Below are 17,075 nucleotides of genomic sequence, written 5' to 3'. Positions count from 1 at the left end.
ATCATCCTCCACCTTTTACCTCATTGCTTCAGAGTTACTCTGCTATAAAAGAATGTCTGATGGCTTGACATAGGTAGCAACACAGCTGAATAGTTAAAAAGCATGAAGTCTGAACAGTAACAAAGACTTTGGTAAGAGTCCCAGGGCTGCTGTTTGTAAGCTGCAGGGTTCTGGACACATTACTTGACCCTTCTAAGTCTTAGTTTTATAATCTGTAAAATGCTAGCTCACTGATTTCAGAAGTTAATTATTAGCATATAATATGATGGTACATGTAAACTTACTGCAGGGTCCAGTTAAGTAAGTGTTACTTGTTACTGTTAATATTCTTGTGGCTACTATTCCTCAGATGCCTGATTACAGTTTCCCTCTTTCTTGACTATCACACAAATTTATGGTTAAGTCAACTGGATTCCATGCCAACTTAATTATGTGTCAACAACAATAAAACAAGAGAGATTTTCTAAAGTCTTCCTTTAATACTTTCCTAACTTTCTAACATTCAAGCTGGTAGTAAATGGAACCTAGAGTAATGCTGTACCATCTCGGGAGGCAGTCCAGAGCCACATCTCTTATGTTATCTAAATTCATAACCTGATATAGATAAAGCACTAGAATTTCAAGGGAATGAAAGAGTTTCATAATGAATTGTTTTTCTCTATTCTCAGCTGTGATAGCAAATATTATCACCTTAACTACAAGTCATCTTTCAGAACTAAGAATGGTGACACAACACAGAGCAGATTTTCACTCCATTAAAGTAAAAATCATTCAAAAACAGGATCCATGGCCTATCTTTCAACAGTTCAGACTCAATTATTAAAAAACACATTGGCCGGGCGCGGTGGCTCACGCCTGTAATCCCAGCACTTTGAGAGGCTGAGTCGGGCGGATCACGAGGTCAGGAAATCGGGACCAGACTGACTAACACAGTAAAACCCCAGCTCTACTAAAACTACAAAAAATTAGCCGGGCGTGGTGGCGGGTGCCTGTAGTCCTAGCTACTCGGGAGGCTAAGGCAGGAGAATGGCATGAACCCGGGAGGCTGAGCTTGCAGTGAGCCAAGATCCCGCCACTGCACTCCTGCCTGGGTGACAGAGCTAGACTCTGTCTCAAAAATAAAAAAGAAAAAGAAAAAAACAAAAACAAAACAAAAAAAAACATTGCTTTCATGTGAGAGTAGCATTTTGTCTTTACAGTTTACTAGTTTACTAATGGTTTCATATGCAAAAGTTACAGCTTTTGCTATTTTTATTTCCAATGATTGGTTTCAAGAGGTTCTAAAGAGAAAATAAAAATAACAGACCTATTTAAGCACAGCTACCTATAAGTGCCAGACAAAGCTGAAGGGTGGGGTGGTCTCAGAAGCAAGCAGTGCTTAAAGGCTAAAACGATAACTCATGAAGAGCAACTGAAGCTGCTAAATGACCCAAGGCAGTTACAGAAGGGTCCGAAGTCCATAGTAGCCGCTGTGCATTTTGGCAAGCAGGCAGCTTGAATTCTCCTCCCAGTGATGCCATGAAACTATATAGTTTGGTTTGATTTGTTTTGTACTTTAAACCAGTTAGGATCTTTAGACCTCTTACATACAAGGGAATTGAAATTCGTATGTCAAATAGATGTCTACACTCTCACGTTTATTGCAACATTATTCACAATAGTCAAGGTATGGAAAAACTGAAGTGGCCATCAACAAACAATGGATTAAGTAAATGTGCTGTACAGATGTACAATGGAATACTATTCAGCCTTAAGGAAAACACAGAATTCTGTCATTTGCAACAAGACGACGTTTAGAAAAGGGAAATAAGCCAGGCAGAAAGGTAAATACCACACCATCTCACCTATCTGTGGAATCTAATTCATAGAAGTAGATTTCATAAGAGCTCACAGAAGTAGAGCATAGAGTGGTGGTTACCAAAGGACTGGGTGGAAGGGGTGCAGGCGAGATGAGCAAAGGGAAGATGTTGGTTATAGTGTACAAAGTTTCCATCCGACAGGAGGAATAAGTTCTGGTGATCTATTGCACAGCTTGGTGACCATGTTAATAATAATGTATTGTTTATTTCAAAATAGCTAAAATAGTGGATTTTAAATGTTGTCACCACAAAGTAATGATAAATATTTGAAGTGATGGTTATGTTAATTAGCCTAATTTGATTATTGCACAATATATACCTGTAATGAAACATCTCATTGTACCCTATACATACAATTATGTGTCAATTAAAAATAACATAAAACTTTAAAATAAAAAATAGATGTAAAAAATCTTTATAACTCAGTTTTCTAAATCTTTAAAACAAAGATTTACTTGAATCACATTAGAAATTATATAGCTTTCAGAATCTGGTAGATGAAAATATGATTCAAAGACAGGTGTAATAGTATGAGCGAAAAACAAGTAGGACAAAATGAGTAGCTGAGTCCTACTATACTGAGTGCATATGCAAAGCTATGATTCAAGGCTGTTAACTTTTAAATGCAAGAGCAAACAACTACTTCCAAATAGAATCATTAAGACTAAATTCACTTACATATTAAATATCCTATACTTTAAACCAAAAATATAATATTTTGAACACACTGAAAAAAAAATGCCAAGGCTTACAAAATCTTCTACAACTGATACACATTAAAAGAAATGTATTAAATACAGAAGCATGTGATAGGTTTTGTGAAGTTTTTTTCACATGCAAAATTCATTCAGGTACAACCCTTATTCGTAACTTTGGGTCAAAAGTTTCTTCACCTTCTTCTATCTTCCTGAAGTAAAGCTTCCCCTAGACCCTGGTGTTAGTATTTTCAATATTCTTTAGGGACATACAGTTCTTGTCAAGATACTTTCATAAAAGTAAAAATTATGAGTGACAGCCTCAAAGGGAAATAGAATTATATTTGCCCAAGGCAAAATTCTACACTAAAAGAACTAAGAAGCATCATTATAGTAGTAGTATACTCAGGAAAAAAATGTGACTTCAAAAACCAACAATGTGTTCAAGTAAAGCAATTAATTAAAGCACAGTAATTTGTGCAGGATTAATAATATAGTTTTTAAAGTTTTAATGGTTACTGGAAATACGTAAAGTCTTTTTTTTTTTTTTTTTTTTTGAGACAGAGTCTCGTTCTGTCACCCAGGCTGGAGTGCAGTGGCACGATCTTGGCTCACTGCGAGCTCCACCTACCAGGTTCACGCCATTCTCCTGCCTCAGCCTCCCAACTAGCTGGGACTACAGGTGCCCGCCACCACGCCTGGCTTTTTTTCTTTTTCTCTGTATTTTTTAGTAGAGATGGCGTTTTCACCATGTTAGCCAGGATGGTCTAGATTCCTGACCTCATGATCCACCCGCCTCAGCCTCCCAAAACACTGGGATTACAGGCATGAGCCACCACGTCCAGCAAGAAGAAAGTCTTTTCATAAAGTAAAGCAATCAACCTGACTTGTCAGGGAGAAAAAGATTACAAATTAAAATTCTATTTTCCAAACAGTAAAGGATGATTTTATTCCCAGGTCTTAACTAGATCTGTGGAGCCAGAGATCTGACATCTGGCATTAAGTCCCACTCCTACTCCCTGATTTTTCAGATTAGGAAAGCAAAGTCCCAGTCAGTCACTAGTAATCCAAACTGGACTGGGTATAAACTGTAATTACCTTTGCACCAACGCAGTCATTCCACATTGAGGACTCAAGTACAGGTTATTCCGCAATACAGCACAGTACTCTTCCCAAATATCACTGCTTCACTATCCCAAATGTGAAGATGTGCCACTTAAGAAAACATTCCATATTTCCCGGGTAGAAATCTACTCCATAACAGCTTGGTGCATAAATGATGTGAGTACCTATATTGTGCCTTATGTATGCTATTGCAGTAAACATGCTAATGCTACAGTACTCACAAATGCAAAGTTTTCTCTACTTTAATACATACAAATACATGTGTGTGTTTGACAATGAAAATATCACAAAATCAATCATGTGAGCATCAGGTAACATTTATATTAAAGTTGAATAGAGAGAACTATTCTAGTTATTTCTTTGTGCTTTTTTTCCAGGTAAGATTTTCAAAATCCTATTTGGAAGGCATGTCTTGTACAGAATACACCTATTTTACATAAAATAGAAAGTTGTCACTTTTTTAAAAAAATACTGTGACTCTTGTAGTTACAGAAGTACTGACTTCAAAACCAGCTGTATGTAAAGTTCAGGTGATTTCTCTCACAACTTTGTCAGCTCAAAACTGTTCTGTTCAGCCTTGCTATGAGATAGTCATGGAGACAGTCTAAAAAATCACATGCTATGTTCTAATAATGATGCAAAGAAAATGATTTACAAGCTCAAAACTAATTGAAAATGGCAAAGTATATGATACACCTTTCATATAAGAAAAGAAGAAAAAAATATGTATTCCTACTTATTTCTATTTGCATAAGGAAAGTGAAAGGACAAGTTTAAAATTAAAAGTAGTTAGCTATAAGGGTGTAGGTATGAATAAGACACACAGACATAGGCAGAAGCATGAATTCTGAATGTGTGTGTGTGTGTATATATATATATATATGTATTTTTTTTTTTTTTTTTTTGGAGATGAGTCTCACTCCTGTTGCCCAGGCTGAAGTGCAGTAGCACGACCTTGGCTCACTGCAACCTCCACCTCCCAGGTTCAAGCGATTCTCCTGCCTCAGCCTCCTGAGTAGCTGGGATTACAGGTGTGTGCCACCACGCCCAGCTAATTTTTGTATTTTTAGTAGATGGGGTTTCACTATCTTGGTCAGGCTGGTCTTGAACTCCCGACCTCATGATCCACCCACCTCGGCCTCCCAAAGTGTTGGGATTACAGGCGTGAGCCACCACGCCCAGCCAATGTGTAATTTTTTATCTTGATTTTTGAGTCATGTGATTATTCATTCCAAAATATTTTATGAAAAAAAAGAAAAAAAAAAAAAAAAAAAGATGTGCAAACGGCTTTTGTGAAGTAACAGCATATCCACAGTTAACTAAGACTTAATTATAATCTTCCTGAAGATGGAAGGACCCATGTACATAAGTTAGTTTTTTCTTGTTTTTGTTTTTTAAAGAGACAGAGTCTTGCTATATTGCCTTTTATTAATGAGTGGCTATTCACAGGTGCAGTTATAGCACACAGCCTCAGGTCCCTGGGCTCAAGTTATCCTTCTGCCTCAGCCTCTTAAGTAGCCAGAACTACAGGTGTGAACCACTGCACCCACTCAGCAGCACCCGGATATTTTAAATATTCTATGCAGAGCCTAGCAAACAAACACTGTATAAAACAAGTACAATCTGCCAATTTGAAATTAACTTTCGAAAGGTTTCCAGAACAATATTCAATGATCTGGTATAGTAATAACTTCCACATGGGAGAAAAGAGATGGCAAGGAAGGGGAAGGGGGTGAACTTTATTTTATGTAAATCCTTCATATTTCTTTTACTGCTGGCTACAACTTGGAAATACAGGACATTCTTGCTCAGTTGTTCCCTGGATAAATAAGTAGACTGCAAGCTGAAACATGACAAGCTCCTGATACTCTCAATAGTAAAGATTTTAACAAATTGCTAATAATGTCAAATTTCAATTTAAGTACTGCACTAAGAGTAGCAATGCAAGAAATGTTTAGTTCTCTCATTAACATAAATATCCAACAATTGTAACCAGTATATTTCAGGTTCATTTGTTCTCCATATTTTTGGAACGTTTTTCTTAACATTCATTTTCCATCCCTAAAGCTATCTCCAATATCTACTTTTTCATCAAATGCTACTCTGAAGCTACATCAAATATTAAAATAAAGAAATGAGAACTGCTGTTCTATTTTTATAAAAAAGTGTGTGCTGGTCCATGAAAGGTCAAATAGGAGTGAAAAGTTCTAAGAATCCTTCTCAGAATGTACTTAACAATGTCCACATCCAAAGGTATTTTGTTCTTAATACAAAATTTAATATTATAGCAGTGCTTCTCGGGTGTTTCTCACTGCATTACCCTGAAATCACTGCGTCAAAAGGGTGCTAAAGAAAGTTCTTTAAAAATGTAAATCTACTTTATTTCATTCATTCATTTTTTATCTAGTGAAATGTTCACTTCCAGGGAATGAAGTAGTATAACGGCATAACAATATCATGTGTGACCACTACATCAAGGATGACAGAAAACTGCCAAGTTCAAGGCCACAAGGGCACATGCTAATTTTTATAGAAGTTTTACAAAGTCTCCAGTTTTAATACAATAAATTTAACATATTATCAAGTAATTGATATGGAAAGAAATTTATCAAGTTGAATCTGGAAACACCATCAGTCTTTTCCAATGGTTGAATGGTGAAACAAACCTCAGTACATCCATACCATGGGACACTACTTAGTAATAAAAGGAAGAAAGCATTGGTGCACACGACTTGGCTGTATCTCCATAGAATAATGCTGGGTGAAAAAAGCCAATTCCAAAAAGCTACATACTGCATAGTTTTATATAAAACATTCTGGTAATGACAAAATTATTGAAATGGAGAGCTTGGGATATCTCTATCAACTACAAGTGAAACTACAATTATCTCAAAATAAAAACTGTAATAACAACAACAAATCCACTAATACTATCTAGATCACCTCAGACCAAAGACAGATTTAAGCGGCATTCTCAGAAACCAGTCAATATACAGACTCCCCCAGCAGAGGAACAAATGAACAGAAAAAAGAAGAGAGTAGCCACAGAAAAAGAGGTGTCAGAGAAAACAATGAAGAAAATAATATACTTATTAATGAATAGCTAATGAATATTTAGATATACTTAGGGACATTAAATTTCACTTAGTATGAATTCAAGATAGAAAGCTTACCCGATGCTTTGCCTTAATCTTCTTTCTATATTCTTCTTTGTCAAATTTGTCCTCTTCCTGAAGTCTTTCCTTTGCTTTATCTAAGTTGATACCACCGGTGTCATCATCTTCCTCAGCATCCTTGATGGCAGATTTCTGCATTTGTGGCCACTGCTGAACCAACTACAGGCAGAAAAAAGGTCAGTGTCAGCAAGAAGTAGGGAACACCCCAGAAAAGCACTTCATTTTGTCTGATGATTCCGAAAAGGTGCAGATACCCACTTTCTGCCTTACAATCTGTATTCTTAAATCTTTTAACCAACTTCAAGCCACGGAAGAGACCACCCTAGTCAGAGTAAAGTAACACTGCCAAACCCAATGAGAACAGGATTAAAAGAAAATTTCACCAAATAATTTGGAGAAGACAGTCCCAGAATAGTGATGCTCCAGCATCTTCCCAAACAGCATTCTTAGTATCCTATTCTCCACACAACTCAGCTCAAAATTATCTGCACACAGCAGGAGTCGGGCTGAGTAGGACTCAGGTTGTACCTCCTTTGGGCTTCCATGGCACCCAGTGTGTTACTCTCACACAAAGTTCATTGCACCGCATTGTTTTACGATCCTGTTTCTCTCACTAGCATTAATCTCCTTGAGGGCAGTTGTATGTGTTGTTTATTTATCCTTGGAGCCCAACATAGTATCTGGCACGTATTAAACAGGTGCTCAAAATGGATCAATGAATCACATATCAACTGACAATACATATAATGACTGAAATAACTAACTGAAAAGGAGAAAAACAGTTTGGGTTTCACAGGCTTGCTCAAATCCACATGATTTTACACATACAGTTTAGGGTAAGGAACAAGGTGACCTAGAAGATGGGGCACTGATCTGGGAATGAGGGGACCTGGCTAAATGTCCTGGCTTTTTCATTACTACGTAATGCTAAATAAATTAATCTCCAGATATCTGTGTCCCTTCCGGAAAAATAGAGGTTTATTTAACTCAGTAATTTCTAAGTCTAACACCACAAAACTCTATAGACAATTCAGACAAAAATAACTCTTATTTTATCTAATAATTAGTTGCCCGAAAGATTTAAATAACTGCCATTGTTTTGAAAGACTGCTAATTAACCTGCCGACAAATGGAAACTGCAAGCACACACATCGCAGGTTTTATTGTCTCCTCTCTCCTCTGTGGCCACCATAACCATTCTTCAGGATGAGATTCCTATGGAGTCTCAACCTTTAGCAACCAATGGGATTGATAAATATCACTGAGCAGCCATGCTAGCAGTCACTGACCCTAAAGAGGCAATGTGAGGGATCAGTTGTAATAGTATGAATATCATGATACTTGGCTCCTCATCCCCACTGCAATCAGAGGGCAAAAAGTTTATCCTTCTATGAGCTAGAAAAAAAAAAAAATAGTGGCATTTCTTTCAGAGCATTAAGTCAGAAGTTTCAGTATGGCTCACATCCACAAACATCTCCTATTAGCACTAAGCACACACTGAAACATTTTATAGTTGAGGATTTACATTCGTTTTGGAGCTAATTGGCATAATTTGTGCAGTTAAACTTAGTAGCATACTAAGGAACCTCATTACGCCAACAGCACTCATCTCATTTTACAGTGAAGATCAGATGTCATATGACTATTCTAGTTTAGTCTGTTTCTCAGGTGCTGACCTCTTTTTTGTAATTTCATAAAGACTCATTATCTGCCATTTAGATAAGCTTCCTCTTCAACTTCCACCACCTTTGAATGACACACTATTTTGTTACTTTTCATGTGATTTATATGCCCCAAAATAACATCCAAAACTTTAACTTCAAAATTAAAAGGAAACATACTCCATTGGGGAGAGGCTGCTTAAGCAGTCTTTATGTTAGTGATGATGAATATATAATGTGCTATATTAGTTAATATGAAAAGCTGTTCTTTTATTGAAATAGATGTTTCATTCAATCAATAAATTTTTCTGAGGGTTTATTACATTAGGTATCTTTCTAGGTGCTGGGGATAGACTAGTGAACAAAATCAACAAAATACCTTCCTCACAAGAAGAAATGGAGTGGAAACTGACAATAGTCAAATATAGATTGAAGTCATAAAGTAAGTGCTGTGAAGAAAAGTGAGGCAAGGTGAGAGAAATGAGGTTATGATGGAGGTAAGGTGCTCTGTGCTACATGAGGATAGTCAGGAAAACCTGGGCTGGTGAGAATGAGGCCATAAGATGATATTCAAAAGACCCTACCTACTATAACCACTCCTCAGGTAAGTCACTTGACATACTGGATCTATTTCATCATTTTAAAATGAAGTCAACAGTTATGTAATAGCATGAACTTTCATGAGTAATCTGTGAGTGGTAGCCCCTTCCCTATACTATGGGTATGTATTTACAATATGGCTTAGGGAAAGTTGAGATTAAACAAGGCACCTCTGTGTCTTAGGTTACTTTATAAAGCAGAGAATTCCCTCCCATAGCCAGCCCAGCAAGATATATACAAGTACAGCATTTAAAATTGAGGAAGTGCAAAGCAGAGGCCTGAGTGAAGCAAAAGAAGCTGTGGTAAGTAGCTGTATTAGTATTCTCATGTCTGTTCCATAGAACATAATGTTCAATACCATGAAGAGAAAACCTTATCTTTAATAAAAACATAATTTAGAAAGTTCAAAATCAATTCTGTGTCAGTATTACCAAGAAGTATCTCGGTTCATTGCCAGTAAGGCATCCTTGTTCACAGCAGTAGAGCTGATGTACAGCCTACAGTAACAGTGAAAGGAACGGCCCAGCATGCTGTAGAGAAACAATTACTCTATCATTAATGAGTGGTAAGTAAGCAAGAGAGCCAATCTCTCCTAATACTCCAAATGTACCTCAGAAACGAAATACTTCTAAAATCTTACCTCCCCTTCATCAGTAAATGTTATCTTCTTATTCACTTTAAAATTTCTCTTCATTACTTTTTTTGCTTCTGCAACTTTGGTCACTTTTTTCTTGATGCTGGATTTAGAAGGTTCTTTCTTCTGTGTGAGAACATACAAAAAACAGAGATGATTAGGGAAATGGTTGCTTTACATTAACAATCCAACTCTGGCAATACACTTTTCAAAACTGGGTGCATTATTACTCACTGGCTAATGAGAAGCGTTAAAAACACTGTCCAGGAATAACATTATTTGGCTTATTAACTAAGAACTCCTCCCAAAACCTAAAAGTTTAAACACGAATAGGAGGGCTAGTAGACCAATAACATTTGCATTTTCTCTATTACTAGAACTGTGCTATTTGATAATATTTAAGGACTAAAAATTACATAAAGTAATACATGAGCATAAGATAAAGCTATCTTCCAGTCAAAATCTCATACATATCTTAAAATGTGAAGTTGCAAACTTAAGTTCTTAGAGTAGGAAAATGTATACTTGGAAAGCAAAATGATTGCAATACATTGTTTGCAACCAACATTCCTCCTCCAATTATAGTAATTTACCATAGGAACACAGTAAAATATCTGATGACAATTAAACTGTGTCCAGGCCGAGCATGGTGGCTCATGCCTGTAATCCCAGCACTTTGGGAGGTCGAGGCGAGTGGATCACCTGAGGTCATGAGCTCGAGACCAGCCTGGCCACCATGGTGAAACCCCACCTCTACTAAAAATACAAAAATTAGCTGGGCATAGTGGCGGGCACCTGTAATCCCAGCTACTCAGGAGGCTGAGGCAGGGGAATCACTTGAACCCAGGAGGCAGAGGCTGCAGTGAGCTAAGATCACACCATTGCATTCCAGCCTGGGGACAGAGCGAGACTTTATCTCAAAGGAAAAAAAAAAAAAAAAAGCTGTGTCCAAAGGTGAGATGGAGGAAACACTTAACAGGATGTACTGATTAGGACCTAGCTTACAACCTAAAACCACTATAGCAAGATACTAAAAATTCAAAGCCACTGCTTACTTATGCTAAGTGAATGGTGAGCGGACCCTCTGAGATAGGGGTTGGAGAGGTCATAGCATAACCTGCTTTGATGAGAAAGTGACAAGACACAACCCGTGTCTAAGGATTTGGATTATCCTCCTCAAATTAGAGCTAGTATTACTATTGGTGGTACTTAACCCAATGCAGCTTCCATTAGACAGAATAAGAAGTCTTTGGTGCAGTAGTTAAGAACGAAAATGTATTTGAGCTCAAGCTCTATCACTGATACGCTATATGAGAGTAAGTTACCATTACCCAACCTCTGGGTTTAGATGTAAGTTGAAGACAACAATAGCATCTATCTCATACGGTTATTGGGAGGATTGAAAAGTAAATGTAAAACATATGAAAAAGTATTCAATAAATCTCAAATACCACTTTTACATGTTGATTTTGTGCTACACAGAGAGATCAAGCCAAGTGCATAAAGGCTTACTTTGCAAAATACCAGACTTGCAGTCTCCCTAGTTGATTGATTTTTAACCCTGTACTATAGGGAATCACACAAGGAAAAAAGAGGAGGGACCAATCTAGAACATTATCTATAATTACCAGAAGTTTTGGGAAGCAGTGCACTGGTTACAACTGCTACATTATGATAATAAGTAAATTATCAAAAAAGGCAAATCTTTTAGTAGGAGATACTAACAATGATGAATACATAAATGCTTAAAAATAAACCACCAAGGCTGGGTGCAGTGAATCACACCTATAATCCCAGCACTTTGGCAGGCAGAGGTGGACAGATCACTTGAGGTCAGGAGTTCAAGACCAGCCCAGCCAACACAGCAAAACCCCGAGTCTACTAAAAATACAAAAAAATTAGCTGGGCATGGTGGCACGCCCCTGAAATCCCAGCTACTCAGGAGGCCGAAGCATGAGAATCACTTAAACCTGAGAGGTGGAGGTTGAAGCGAGCCGAGATTGTGCCAGTGCACTCCAGCCTAGGCAACAGAACAAGACTCTGTCTCAATAAATAAATAAGCAAAAAAAAAAAAAAAAAAAAAACCATGCAATTAAAAATAACAAATCTACTAAAATAAAGACCTGTGCCAAGTTATCAACGTATTATATTTTTAGATAATGGTCATAGTTATGAAAATCTGCTAGTGCATCTGCAAAAATATTATGATTTAACTACAAGAAAGTTGTTTTGACAATGATGGTTCTACTACGCGGGTATTACTAAAACACTGACTTTGTATTTCCGGTTCAACATGAAAGTCATAGTATCTAGTTACATTTATTTCTCAGATTACAAATTACATCATTTTAGAAGTTACCACCATCTTCAACCCATATAAAGCTAATGAAAAGATCAACTGCCTCTGAGGTAGCTTTTATTATATCAGAGACACTTCGTATGCTATAATTGAGGCAAGAGAATAGGGTCTGAAGGCAGGAAACTTAAGGCTAATTCCTGCTGAATCAAGAAAAACACCAAGGTCTGGAGGCAGGGAACCTGAGGCCGGTTCTCCTACTTTCCATAGCTGGATCAAAAGGAAAACACCTGGGTCTGGGGGCAGGGACTGTAAGGCCAATTAACACAAACTTCCTAAAGCTAAACCAAAAGGAAAACCCCCATCTCCCAACATGGAGTAACAAAGGATCAAAGGCTACACTCCCTACAATCCCCCCACCCCCATCACACCTCAGATGGAAAGGAAAATACCCTGGATCGGCCAAGCAGGGACCATCCCTTCACCTGCACATGGTGCCAATTCACCTCAGCCTTTAATTAGGCTTGGACCAAATCCTTCATCCAGATAAGGGGTAACTGATAGGAACCTCAAAAGAAGTACTTAAAACTCAGAAAACTTTATAACAGGACTTTGAGCCACTTGCTCAGGCCCACTTCCACCCCGTAGAGTGCTTTCTCGCTTTAATAAATTCCTGTTTTTGCTGCTTTTTTCCTGTGTTTCACTCCTTTGTTATTTTGTGCATTTTGTCCAATTTGTTCAAAATGCCAAGAGTCTGGACAACTTACTCAAGGCCCTCCTTCCAATAATATAATCACTATATACACATCACAAGACTTCTATGAAAACAGATTAAGTTTTAGATTTCTTCTTCCCACGGGACATTCTCCACTTCCTCCACCTCCCAGGGGTCCGTGACTCCACAAATATCACCAACTGGTGACAAAAGGCTCTAAATTGCTGTGCCTACCCTCTCTCCACCACTATGCTTATTCTAAGATGTGTGACTATTGTTCTTCCTCAGTTAATATAATCCTCATTTCCTTATCTCACTTCAGAGAGTAACCGAGTAAGTTGTGCTGTAGTAAAACATCTAATAAACTTGTTCACCTAAAAAATAATCTGTAGGACCCCTGCGAACACAAGGGATTAATAAGACCCCCACTTCTGTCAGCCTAGTCAGTATTCCTACACCTCTTTTCCCTCACAAAGGCTTAGAGACCACCATCAACACAACCACCAGGGCTGATGACTTTGTTACTGACTCCTAGTGCATCTTCTTTGTTTTAGGGCTAGGACAATTCTTAAGGACCTTGGATCTCTCATCAGACCTCATCTAAAGACAGAGGCAATGCTGATCAAACAGTATAAACTTAAGGGATCACTGTAATATAAACATAACATAGTAAATTATAATCACATGAACCAGTAAACAAAAAGTACTAGGAAAGAACCTGAGTAAACTTTCTGGGGTGATGGCAATGGTCTAGATCTTGATAAGTTTGAGTTACACAGGTATATATATTTGTCAAAATTCATCAAATGTTACATGTAAGATTTGTGCATTTTATTGTATATAAATTTCTATCTCAAAAAAGAGTCCTGTAAACAATATTGAACTGTAGTTAATGCCATACAAGCTGAAGTATATGGAGGAAAGTGTAATGATGTTGGCAACTTAAATACACTAAATAAAAAAGGATGGATAGATAGATGGATAGTTATGTGATAAGGAAAATATGGTAGATAGGTGCCTCATGCCTGTAACCAGCATTTGGGGAGGCCAAGGCAGGAGAATCTCTTGAGCCCAGGAGTTCAGGACCAGTCTGGGCAACTTGGTGGCACTATGTCTCTACTAAAAATTTTAAAAAAAAAAAAAAAATTTTGCCAGGGTTGGTGGCACAGGCCTGTAGTCTTAGCTACTCAAGAGGCTGAGGTAGAAGGATCACTTGAGCCGAGGAGGTCAAGACTACAGTGAGCTGTGATCACCCCACTGCAATCTAGCTTGGATCAAAGAGCAAGGTCCTGTTTCAAAAAAGCAAAGAGAGAGAGAAATATGGTAAAAGGCTAATTGTAGACTATGAATGGTGGAATACTGGGCGTTTGGGTGTCCAAAAGTATTACTTCTTACAACTTTTCTGTACATTTGAAAATGTTCATAAAACACAACAGCCCAGTCTAGAAACAACGGGGGAAAAAATCAGAAAAATGTTACCAAAAATTATCAATGGAATAAAGGTCAGAAAAAACAATCCTGCAGAGTGGATCCTTAAGTGAGGTGGGTCAAGTTGAAGAGCTTTAGGGAAATCCATGAAACCACTAAAATTACGTGACAAAATGTAGAAGCATTTGCATCTCTGCCTTCTATGGTTTACACTGGTTTCTGAAAGAGTTCTGTGTCTTGCCCCCTGAAAAAGTAAAACTTTTCATTTGTTTTAGGGAAGTCACTGGAAGAAGGAACAGAAATGCCCACATGGGTGAGAAGAGGCTTGTTTATCACATTTTCCTGTTAGGCTCTGGCTTTGCTCTGATACTCTAGAATTATTCTTCACTCATTCAAAGACGCCGTCAATGTCAACGCCATCCAAGGCATCATAGTACATAGTAAGGATGCAGCAGTGCAAGAGGGGTGGACTCCCAGCCTTCACGGAGCCCAACTCTATCTATGGAAAAAGATATTAAACAACTAGAACAAAACATTAATTACCAATATAAGATCTTAGAAAAAATATATGGAATAAATCAATATGACCACCCTAGGTAGTCAGGGGTGACGAAAGCAGGTCAAGGAACTTCCTTTCAATGGAGAGATGTTTGAATTAAGTGGCAAATACTAACACACTGTGGCATTGCCAGCATATCAGTGATGTGTTAAACACCTGTGCTGTCCACTGATGGTGTATTTTACACATGGCTGACAAGAGAGTCTTAGTTCCAAGTCATTCTTTTTAATATTAACTTTAGCAGTTAATACATGCACATGTATTCTGTAAATTGCACGTAAGTTAAAAGGTTGTTTTTCATGTCCTCTTCAGCAACCTCAGTTTCTCTCCTAAGGATCAAGTGCTGTTAGCAGCTTCTGTATCCTTCCAGAGAGATTCCACTCACATTCAAGTACAAAGGAAAAACATGAAGTTACTAAAAGAACTACCTCCTGCAATTAAAAGCCTTGATTATATCTATTCATACACATGTGCTTTTATATATTCAGATTAAGTTTCTAAAAGTGAAAGTGCTCAAAGAGTATGTATAGTTAAATTCTGAAATACATTTCCAAATAACCCTCCCAAAGTTATGCAAACTTACATTCCCACCAAAAATTTGTAAGGAATTGATTTACCGCATCTGCAGCTAAGTATATTATTAGGCTTTATGTTGCCAGTCAACTAGGTGAAACAGAGTACCTCGGGGAAGTTTTAAGTTGCAGTTGTATTATTTTACGTATGACAGAACATCTTTTCAAAGGCATTATTTTTCTGTGCACCATTTGTATTATCTGCCAGTATTTCTAATGAATTCCTGGCATTTAATTTATCAAGTTGTGAAATCTCTTCATTCGTTAACAATGCTTCAGTAGTTTTCCACATCTCATCATTTATATTTAGACTTTTGCCATACAAGGTAATCTTGTTATTTTGCTATGATTTGGTTTTTGTGAAGGTGAAGTTTTTAATTTTTTACATTATCAATTTTAGTAAATGTTTTCTGGGTGTGTACTAAATTTTATAGTTTTCCAACTAGAAGAATTTTTAAAAATAAATTTAACTTCTTAAAATGCAGATTTTACTTTTTTAGAATTTTAAAAAAACAGCTCTTGGACAAGAAATAAAGTGTTAATACTTTTTATACTTCTATTCATTAACAAAAATATAAAATATATCTACTGTTAGGTAGGAGTTATATTTTTTGACAAGATTTTGTATTATCGGTACAAGAACGAAATTTATAGCAGCCCTAAGTAGTACAGTGAAATATTAGCTGACAATATGTAAAACATCAAAATATGACTTTCATTTCTATTTGCACCTCTTCTACAACATGTATGCTAGACTTTAAACAGCTAAAAGGAAAGTATCATAACATACAAAATTGATAATTACTCTCAATGTCCTGTGATAGGTGTAGAAAGTTACTAGAAATAATCTGGAAGATAAAAGAACTGCTGCCACCACCACCAGTCACAAAACCAGTAATGGTTCTTATTATAAGGACCATGTTAGCTAACACTGGCTACAAGAAAATTCAAAATATAATCAATGAAAAAAAAGCTACTTTAATACAAGCATTACTACTACATATCCTACAAAAGAAAATAAAACTATTGTTAAAAAATGGTATTTTAAATGAAAAGCAAAAATCACAGGAAAATAAAAGTTAGAACTAAAAGACAGTCCAAAGAAATGAAATTTTTATGTTTTCTTAAAGTCGCTCCCATTTGGGCCAACTAATAATTTATAATGAAAACCATTATATCTAAAAGTGAAGTAAACCAACAAAATAAAGAACAGTCAACACTGGAGGAGACCTTTAAGATTACCTATTATAGCTGAAGCCACTCCTATGAAAGATAAGAGCATTTCTTTTTCTTTTTTTCTTTTTTTTTTTTTTTGAGACAGAGTCTCACTCTGACGCCAGGCTGGGGTGCAGTGGCACGATATCAGCTCACTGCAACCTCCACTTCCCGGGTTCAAGTGATTCTCCTGCCTCAGCCTCACGAGTAGCTGGGACTACAGGCGCATGCCACCATGCCCGGCTAATTTCTGTATTTTTTGTAGAGATGGGGTTTCACCATGTTGGCCAGGATGGTCTCAATCTCTTGACCTCACGATCCGCCCATCTCAGCATCCCAAAGTGCTGGGATTACAGGCCTGAGCCACCGCGCCCGGCCTGATAAGAGCATTTCTTAAGATTGATAAACACTGTTTCCCAAAAGTCCAAACATATTTAAGCATACACATTTCTACTGGCTAAACAACCAAACTCTAATAGAACTTGTCTCTGATTTAAAAAAGAAACAGCAAGCCCACCTGCTATCAAAGCATAAAGCCTC

The 17,075-nt window shown here is 37.2% G+C and overlaps 1 protein-coding gene across 2 annotated transcripts in view; it reads right to left on the bottom strand.

Annotated features, from left to right (window-relative positions):
• DDX10 (DEAD-box helicase 10) overlaps positions 1-17,075 on the bottom strand; it is a 274,669-nt gene that overhangs the window by 92,231 nt on the left and 165,363 nt on the right. Inside the window, exons 14-15 of one of the 2 annotated variants that reach the window (XM_008020770.3) lie at positions 9,757-9,876; positions 6,853-7,014 (exon numbers count right to left, since the gene is read on the bottom strand). In XM_008020770.3, the coding sequence (XP_008018961.1) occupies positions 6,853-7,014; positions 9,757-9,876 (282 nt within the window). Of the gene's footprint in view, positions 1-6,851; positions 7,015-9,756; positions 9,877-17,075 lie in introns of those variants that run through there. The other variant, XR_012094521.1, reaches the window with a different exon arrangement.

This window comes from Chlorocebus sabaeus, chromosome 1 (assembly GCF_047675955.1).
Source record: "Chlorocebus sabaeus isolate Y175 chromosome 1, mChlSab1.0.hap1, whole genome shotgun sequence".
Classification (NCBI taxonomy): Eukaryota; Metazoa; Chordata; class Mammalia; order Primates; family Cercopithecidae; genus Chlorocebus; species Chlorocebus sabaeus.
The sequence above is the reverse complement of the archived record's forward strand: the minus strand, read 5'-3'. Positions and strand labels throughout refer to the sequence as shown.